The sequence below is a fragment of the Cottoperca gobio genome, chromosome 1 (genome assembly GCF_900634415.1).
Source record: "Cottoperca gobio chromosome 1, fCotGob3.1, whole genome shotgun sequence".
Lineage (NCBI taxonomy): Eukaryota > Metazoa > Chordata > Actinopteri > Perciformes > Bovichtidae > Cottoperca > Cottoperca gobio.
Window position 1 is genome coordinate 23,157,367 of NC_041355.1, and position 9,786 is coordinate 23,167,152.

General features: G+C 41.1%; 1 protein-coding gene across 19 annotated transcripts in view; it reads left to right on the forward strand.

The window, feature by feature from the left end:
- Positions 1-9,546, forward strand: part of rims1b (regulating synaptic membrane exocytosis 1b) — a 79,432-nt gene extending 69,886 nt beyond the window's left edge. For 18 of the 19 annotated variants that reach the window (XM_029438689.1, XM_029438747.1, XM_029438758.1 and 15 more), the window contains 6 exons: positions 2,058-2,272; positions 3,736-3,880; positions 4,735-4,847; positions 6,289-6,390; positions 6,628-6,767; positions 6,930-9,546. In XM_029438689.1, the coding sequence (XP_029294549.1) occupies positions 2,058-2,272; positions 3,736-3,880; positions 4,735-4,847; positions 6,289-6,390; positions 6,628-6,767; positions 6,930-7,148 (934 nt within the window). In that variant the 3' untranslated portion in view covers positions 7,149-9,546. The remainder of the gene's footprint in view (positions 1-2,057; positions 2,273-3,735; positions 3,881-4,734; positions 4,848-6,288; positions 6,391-6,627; positions 6,768-6,929) is intronic. The other variant, XM_029438805.1, reaches the window with a different exon arrangement.
- The last annotated feature ends 240 nt before the right edge of the window (positions 9,547-9,786 follow it).

Here is a 9,786-nt window from a genome sequence, read left to right on the forward strand (position 1 = left end):
CACAAAACGTTCCCAACGTTTTCTTTATCAGCACACACACTCCCACACAAACACACACTTCCTCAGCTGACCAGTAGCAGTGAGCTGACAGGGACAAACGACCCTATCTCATCTCCTCAGTGGGCCGAGTGATGAAGTGCAGCTTATTAGCCGGCTAAAGTATTGAGGTCTGGAAGGAGGAGAGAGAGAGGCCCCCGTCTTTATGGCCTTACCACAGATCAATCCAAATAAAGCATTATAAAAGCACAGCCCCGTGGCCTTTGACACACTTTCTTCAGTTGGTGGTGAGAGAGACAGACAGACAGAGGATGAGAGTGAGACTGAGAGAGAGAGACAGACAGAAAGAAAGAGGGACAGAGAGAGGGAGCGTTTCCATTCATCTCTTATTATCCATATTTTCAATTTGCGTGTAAAATAAAGTAAATGGAGAATATAAAAAAAAATATTGAAATATGGCAAAACGTTTTGCTGCCGTATTGTTATCGACAAAGTGCAATGGAAATAGATCATTCAGATAATAAATGATGACGTACATGAAGCATGTGACTTCATCGTCCACTGTAGCTTCTGCTCCGCTTCAGGGACAAAACATATTCTCTACATCGCTTGGCACCGATCTGATGTAACCTTCTGATGAATTGAGAATAATCGCATTATGCTACTGGATGCATTCATTAACATTTCTTTTGCCGATTTTCTTTCAAATTCGGTTAAAATTTGCTATATGGATGGAAAATTGTCTGGAGAGAGGAGGAGACAGTGGGTAATCGCTTGAGTGTTCGATACTAAAACATATATTTTCTTCTTCACTGAACATTTGTCAATTAAAAAAGAGCTGACGTAGGAGTCAGCAATCATTTATAAAAACGTGTTAGAAAGAAAGCCTTTAATGTGGCTTATCTATAATTCAGACAAGGGGTCAGTTTTTAAAGAGAGAGGAAGGAATTAGTAATCCAGTGATGTACGAGGACGGCTGGCCTCGGGTCAGTTTTCACTCAGAGTGGGATATTAAACATTTTGTCTTTCAAAAGGTTGACCTTTCAGAATAAAACCACACAAAAAGAAACATTTTCATTCTGATATCTTGATACATTTACATGACAAAATATGATTAGGCATTAGTTTAGTTACATTCAAAGCTTTATCAAAAATTCAAAATTCAATATGATGTTTTTGTATATGTTACACACATATGTCAAACACTGTACATACATGCATATCAATTTGCATTTGGTACAATATTATGATTATTATTTTTATATTTGTCCCTTGTTCACTGTGTCTGTGTCTGTTTGTGCAATCCCCTCTGCATGTCTCAGATCCCTTCTTGCATGCATCCTGTGTCTTGAGTGCCAGGACCCCCTCAAACCTCCAGACCTGGATCCTCCCCTCCCGTCCTCCCCCTCTGCCGCACGCCCTTCCCTCACCCCCCTGCAGGGGGCCGAGGAGAGGCCTCAAACCACCCTCCCCCTCCCCAGTCTTTCACTTGGTCCTCTGGATCACTGGACTGTGGCTGTCAGGGCCCCCCCGGGCGTGGGGGCTATGAGTGATAGAGGCAGCACAGCTGGGCTCTCCTGCAGCACTCTGACCCCCTCTGAAGGGACAGACATGTGGCGGCTCCTCCGAACCCCTAGAAGGCAGCATCGAGCGCTGGGCTGCTTCTGTCCGCGTGTCGTGGCTCGTTTGAGAAGAATGAACTTTAATGCATGATATGAGTATCATCTTTGGACCGTAACCAGATCTGTCATCTAAATCTCTTTTTCTGGGGAGTCGTGGCTCAAACGACAGCACAATTATGTTACACGTTTTAAATATTTAGTAGGGTATGCCACTTGTCAGTCATCATCATTGCCCAAGTGTATACTCATCTGTTATTTTATTCAAATGTTGTGTGATTAAACATCATTCCTCAGCCACAGTCACTTTGAAATGTTACAATTATCATCATGCACCACATCTTGTCATCCATGCTGAAGGTACAGTAAAGAGGAAGTTCATAACATCCCTTCATCATGACACCAGGTCACAATGTCACTCAGCGTCTTCTCTCTCTCCAGTCGGCAGATGCGATCGGTGGGCCGCAGCATGCTGAAGAGCTCGAGTGTGAGCGGAGAGATCTACACCCAGGAGCGCACCGACGGCAGCCAATCAGACACAGCACTGGGCACGGTGGGCGGCGGCAGCAAGAAGAGACGCTCCAGCCTCAGCGCGCGGGTGGTGGCCATTGTTGGCAACCGCCGGAGCCGCAGCACTTCACAAATCAGTGGCCCTGGTGAGTTGCCGTGGCAACCCTAAAGTAGTCAGTGCTGACTGTATATCCTGATAGTGCAGCGAGCTGTTCAATATGAATGTGTCAAATGCACACTAAATATTATGATGTAAATGTTCATGATACTGCGGGGACGTCAACAGATACTTTTACCTCTACTAGGTAACTCTGTGACTCAAAGAGAGGATTATTAGTGCAGGATTATTAATGGAGGTTTATTAGTGCAGGTTTATTAGTGCAGGATTATTAGTGCAGGATTATTAGTGCAGGATTATTAGTGCAGGATTATTAGTGCAGGATTCCATACATTTGGTCATCTTCAACAGGGCAGCCGGAGCAGAGATTGTATATACGTTTGCTGGGGCTGGACCGGTTGTTGTTTGATTACATTACATGTTATCTATGTTTTAGAACCTGCACTGAACTATTACACTGTGTTTCATATGGAGCCAATCCAAAAGGTTTGTCTTGAGGAGCAGACTGTACCTCTGCTGCCGCTCGTTCTAAAGACAAACAACCAAATCAAATGTGTGTGTGAGTTTCACTTTTACCACAGGGGGGGTGTGAGAGACTCATGATGAAAGCCAAACACTGCACTCCTCCTTCTTTGTAGTGGACATAAAAAGCTATTAGAGAACATTAAGCCTGAGGGGGCCTCTCGCCCTCTCTGCCTGCTGCAGAGGGAGAGGAAGTGCAGACAAAGTAAGACATTTTAAAAACCTCTACTGTTCATGATAGATGAGAAAAACAGGTGAACTTTATTATTTTAGTGTGATTACAAGACGATCATGACTGAACGTTGTGTGTTAGGTGTATAACACTGTTTAAAAGCATCTGACACCTGCTAGATGTAAACACTCATCTCTAGCTCAGCCTACACAAGGGATGCTGGGAGGCTCAGAAATGCTGCTACATTTGTCTGTTTGCACCATAAATGCCATTATTGCTCTGGAAGCTGTTGTGTCCTAACAACAACATGGGTTAGAGGGAAGCTTCTTTTATTCATTCTCTTTATTGATTTTATTTACAAAATAAATGTAATGAACACCAGCATTGACTTCCCTCATCATCATGTTAACAGATAAACAACACACAGAGAGAAAATCTTATCTCCAGACTGACATGTTTCTTGTGAGGATGTGTTATTTACTAACCACAACGAGGGTATGAGGAAATTGTTCTTAACATCCTGTGATGTTCTGTTCTGAATGAAACACTTTTTGGGTATCAGAAGTGAAATGCTCTAAAGAAAAGGTCAAACTTCTTTTGGCTGTCGGCATAACATTTAGCATACAGACATGCGGGTGGTAGTGTCTCCTCAAGTAACTGTTGGCAAGAAGCATATTTCTCAAAATGTCAAACTATGCCTTTAAGAAATCCACTTGGACCATCATTTTGATTATTAAACTGATTTATAAGGAAAAGTACAACATTGTGATGTTTCCTGTCTCTCCTCGATGTCACAGAGGGGAAGAGTAAGAAGGAGAAGGGTGCACCTATCCAGAGGAGCACAGAGACCGGCATGGCAGTAGAGCTGACCAGGAACATGAGCCGCCAGCCCAGCAGAGAGTCCAACAACGGCAGCATGAACAGCTGCAACTCTGAGGGGAAGTCAGTAAACCACACACTTCCTGCTTTCATCCCTCTCCATCAGCCACCTACACAGGCTGTGTTCGCATACTAACAGACACCGTACTTACTCAATCCGTATTTATAGTTTACTGCGTACTAAATGAAGTATGTCATCACCAGCAGAGTGATCACGCTGAGGTAAACCCTGCGTCACATGACCGTATCGATCACAACGTTAACGGTCCAAGCATGCTATGGAGTTGGAACGCACCACATACTCAATTTGACCTCATACTTAGTATGAAAAGTATGTTAGTGTCAGATTTCAAACACAGCCCCTCCCTCTACATCTCTCCACTTTATCCTTTTCTTCTCTCTACAAGTACAATGCCAAATGATATTCCATTTATATCAGTCTATCTAGTAACATTTCCCTCCCGTGTTTTCAGGCTGCAATGTTCATATATTTTCTTTTTTGTTGGTTACTTACAGTAAATGTTACACTGTTAAAACTACTGTAGTTTATGTCCCGCCCAACGACACTCCCTTAATAAAGTGACGGGGATGTGACAGTAATGTCTGTATGCCAGCATGTTCACTTGCATCTCTGCATGTACGTGTCAGAGAGTAATATAATGAGCACACTGTTAAAAACTCCTGCGCTCAGTGAGGCGATGGTAAAACACACTCTTTGACTGAATCAAATTAAAGCCTGGTGTTTTCTGTGATGGATTCTCTCGCTTAGTCAATTTTCGAGATGTTTTTTATGCTGTAAATGATGACTGGCAGCAAATCTCCTGAAAGCAGCAAAAGGAGTTCACAGTATGCTGACTGTGTGGTGATATTGGTCATTTCTTGTTGTGATTAACTCATGTTTCTGTTTTCTGTGTTAGTTTGATCTTCTCTGGAGTCAATCTGGGTGCCAGCAGTCAGTTCAGTGATTTCCTGGATGGCCTGGGACCGGCTCAGTTAGTGGGGAGGCAAACACTGGCTACGCCTGCAATAGGTAAGATAGTTTTAATATTTTTCTCCACTTTTTCCCTTTTTAATATTTTCCTTTGTATATTTGTGTTTCTTTGTAAAACATTTTTTATTAAATGTTCTTATTTCTGTATTTTTTTTTCTATCAATATACTTGCATTTATAATATTTATTGAGTACTATATATACATATATATATATATATATAAATATATTTTTCTGTTTATTTTAGTATTACGTATTATTAATAATTATTCAGTAAATTGTTTGTTTGAAGTTAAAACTGTTTCCCACACCTGGAGGTTGAGATGAGATAACATTCTGCTGAACTCAAATATAATAATAATATAGTTTTTCAATGCAATGACACAAACAATATAACTATGCAAACATTTCTAAAACAAACTTGAAGCTCATGAATCTGCTGTGTTGGGGGGATTTTTTATGGAGCAACATTAAAGTTTACAGAGTAACTCTGTTGTGAGTCGTGAGTTTAGCCCAGTTGGAGCTCAATGGACAAACGTGCATTGTATCCCATGCTGATACAATGATTGTGTCAATGCAATATTTATACAATATAGGAGAAAAAGGAAACAATTTCTACACAATGTTATACATTTGAATATAAAACATGGCCTCATAAAACCAAAACATATAGAAATATATATTTGATGGTAGTGTTTTAAGATGATCACACGTGTTTAAATTATGCTCTGTAAGAGATATTCGTATGATAGCTGCGGCATAGTTGTGGTGGAAAGAATCAGTTCTGAGAAGAGTTTCACTCTTTTCAGTGTGTGTTTAAATGATTGGGTAAAAACTGTGATTGTAATAATAAGAATAATATCAATACAATTCAAATTAAATCTATATAGGAGGGCTGCCACCATTGCAGCCCTGTGCAAGGTTCACTGTAAGTCGCTCTGGATAAGAGCGTCGGCTAAATGACCTGCAATAAGTAATAATAATACAAGGCAAAATGACAAGGCAAACTATATACACACAGTAGCCTTAAAATAATAGTGCAGTATCATCTGTGACTCAGTGGTGTGATAGTAGCAGCATACGTCATTTATGAGATGATATATTACATATATTATATTATACTGTGTATAGAATTCAATGTTTTATTATACTTAAATACTATTGTGCGTACACTGATACTATGACAGGGTACACTAGAATTCAATAATATATAACTAACTGTAATAATATCATGGAGTACAGTATTTGATGTAATATAATAAATATAATGAATTATTAAGTTTGCAATAAACTGCTCTCATCAGTGTAAATAAAAGATCCTTGTTCATATATAATATGGGTTTTATATAAGTTTACAGTCACGAGCGCCCGTGTGGTTAATACATGTTGCAGCTGCCAGCACCGTTAACGCTGCAGTACACACTGCCATCGATCACTTACTGTTGTATTAAAATCATCTTTTCACTTTCTGTGTTTCCCAGGTGACATCCAGATTGGTATGATGGATAAGAAGGGTCAGCTGGAGGTGGAAGTTATCAGAGCTCGAGGACTCGTACAAAAGCCAGGATCCAAATCCCTCCCTGGTGAGAACCTGACCAACCTTAGGTTACCAAAGAGCAACTAATCCCTCATACACTCTTCATTATTATGTGATAGTGAAATGATCCAGTGAAATCCAGTAGATACACCCAGCCGAAGCTCACTGTGTGCTTTTCTTTCCCATAAAGATATAACCAGCTGTGAGATGTGATCTAGATTATATTGGAGAGTCGCCGTGTCCCTCACTAATGGCTTTTTTATTGCTTTGCTTCTGCCTTCAGCTCCATATGTCAAGGTCTATCTGCTGAATAATGGAGCGTACGTAGCCAAAAAGAAAACCAAGATTGCACGGAAAACACTTGACCCGCTGTACCAGCAAGCACTGCTATTCGAGGAAAGCCCACAGGGTAAAGTCTTACAGGTGAGATGTGGTTCTCTTCATCACAAATGTAACACTACAGGTGAACAGGGTAAACATTATATATCACATATCACCATGAAACCTCCTCGGTTGATTACTTACATTAAGAAATATGTTTTAGCAGACTGCTGTGAAATTTGACAGAAAATGATTTCCCTACAGGTGATTGTATGGGGGGACTACGGACGCATGGACCATAAAAGCTTCATGGGAGTTGCACAAATCCTAATGGAGGAACTGGACTTAACAAGCACAGTCATTGGCTGGTACAAGTTGTTCCCACCGTCGTCCTTGGTGGATCCCACACTTGCCTCCCTGACGCGGCGGGCTTCCCAGTCGTCGCTCGATAGCTCCTCCGGACCTCCTGGGGTCCGATCCTAGTGGACCAACAGCTCTAAACTCATGAAACGTACTGTAGAGAGAAACAAAAAAAAGATGGCGGAATCGTAGAACAACAACAATCAGAAACAGTCACAACGAGAAAGCTTTGTTGAGATCTGACAATCACTCCTGTCGCGGTTCATTTTGTCTGTTGTAGGGAGCGCCACATTTCAGTGTTTCATATCCATTCAAAAAATCTCTTTTGTTTTTCTCTGTGTATGCTGGAGAAGCAGGGCTGTCGACATGCAACAAGAGACGAAAAAGTGTCAGAATCAAATGAAGCAGGGTGATTTTTAACTGAATCAACAATAGCAAAGAAATGTACGTAAGCATTGGAATGTATGGACTCGAGACAGAGGTAATCACCCTCCACACCTGCAGGGGGCGCAGTCCTCTCTGCAGTGGCCTCCTCCAGAACCCCAACAGACTGCTGGCACTCCTGCCCCCACCCGCGTGGGTGCTCAGTCTGGAAGCACAGGGCCTTCTTCTGGTGCCTAGACCTCGGAGCCGCATCACTGGTCCCTCTCTCTGTCAAAACATCCTCTTTTCAGTATGTTTCCCATGGCTGCTCTGAAGCCGCACTGTTTTCGCGTGTTTGCTTTGTCGTTCATTTTCTTCCCTTTGTTACTACTGGCACAAAATGTTTTTACTGTACGTAAAATGCTCATGATAATGTTGTCAGTCTGGTGTGTGCATGGAGAGAAAAAACTAAACACAAGAGATAAAAAAAACTATTAAATGTCTGCAAGTGTTATGCAGGAGGGGAAGGGGGGGGCGACTGGTGATGATGACAGCTTAGATTTTTACACTTGACAGTGAGATTAGCGTGCAGCGTTGTTTTCCTTGTTCCACCACTGGCAAACGTCCAGGCCAGTCGTCTTTGTATAGATGTATATTAGGCCTCCCAGGAGGTTGACCAATAAATAAAATTTATGTCACTTTGAAATATCACAAGGGTTCAACATCACTGTAAAACAAAACTACAAAAAAGTAAAGAGTTTGGGAGTGCATTCCCTCACCCCAGCACGTTTTTATCCAACCCTTAGTTTACATTCTTTTTAAATTTAAACACAAGCACAAGAGCTTGATTTTTTTACAACAAAAAGTTTAACTTTTTGAAAAAAACATGTAGTTAAAAAAAAGAAAAAAAGCAACAACCCCGTCACTGGTTCCATTCATTTCTTTGTCTAGTTGTTCGGAAACAGACAAACAGAAGAAGAAGAATCGCTCACAGTTTCCCTTGTGCATCTCTGTGAATGTGAAAGTAACCAATCAGACTGATCCGTCGGGACACCAACACCAATTCTCATCCTCCGTTCGGCCTGCAGACTCCTCCCACCAGGAAAAAGGCGGGGCCAGCATGACTTTGGAACCAGTTCCAAGCTGCATGCACATTTTTTGTAAAACAAAACCGATACAGAAAAAAAAGATACAGAACTAGATACGTGTGTTAGTTCCACATACTGTAGGGCCAATTGTATGTTGCATGCAGTTGTACAGTTTGCTCGTACTTGAATATTAAAGAGATAAAACCAAGAAACCGAAGCCATTCCCATTACGCAAAGACATTTGAACTCAACTGCAGTCATCCCTCAGTCCGGTGCTGAATGTCTCTCAAACTAAATCCCAAGATTACGTTGATGTCTTTCCTCGACCCTCTGGAAGATGTACAGTAGTACTGAGCACACCTCACAGCCCCTCTTACTCTCACGCCACATCATAGTATACCTCCAAGGGGCTGGGATGAATAAATATGTACAAATCAGATCCACTTCTATGGAAATATGAATTATGTTTAACATAATGATTTCAGATATGCCAACACATGAACTGTTAACGTTATATAAAGAATAAATGCAGATGCACAGAGAGTCATACACTGTAAATACTCAGCCATTCACTGGGTTTTCTTTGGGTTCAGTGATATTTGCAAAGGGGCCAAGTCTTATAATGAGGAGCGATTAATACGTCATTAGGGACCACGCAGCGGGACAACGCAAGACCATGGACTTGGGTCACAAAGTGGCCGAGCTTAAACTACAGGTGTACCACTGCTCTGAAAGTCTTCGTCTGAACACGTCTTTGTGCTTCACACCCAACGTCTGAACCCCGGCCACGTTCAGTCCCACTTCAGAACAGTTGACTTTTCTTTTCATCGTCCGGTGAAGCTGGTTTTCCTTTCTTTTTTTTCTTTGTCAGTATTAACAGGAAAAAAAATTGCTGATTGTTTACAACTTCTGTGTTCCACTGAAACAAAAAGAAAATTAGAAAAAAAGTAAAGCATTCACTGCAACATTACTTGTTTGTATAACAGATGTGGCTCAAATGATGTGTATGTTTTATATTTAAAAAAAAAGTTCATTTTTATTATTTACAAATAAAAAGAATGTGTGGAAGAGAACTGCCTCTCGACTCGCCTTCATGTCAAGGTCTCCCTCAAATGTTTATTCTCTCATGTCAGAAGGTCAAAAACTTGTATTAAAATTGGATCTGCTGCCATGTTTGTGGGAAAGTTCCCACTGCCAAATAAATATTAGATCATTATATTTGATTTGTTTTTGTTATGTATAGTTTCACTCGCGACTTTCCAGGAGGAAATATTGCACTTTCTTATTCTGCTACTGTCAGGGAAACGTGT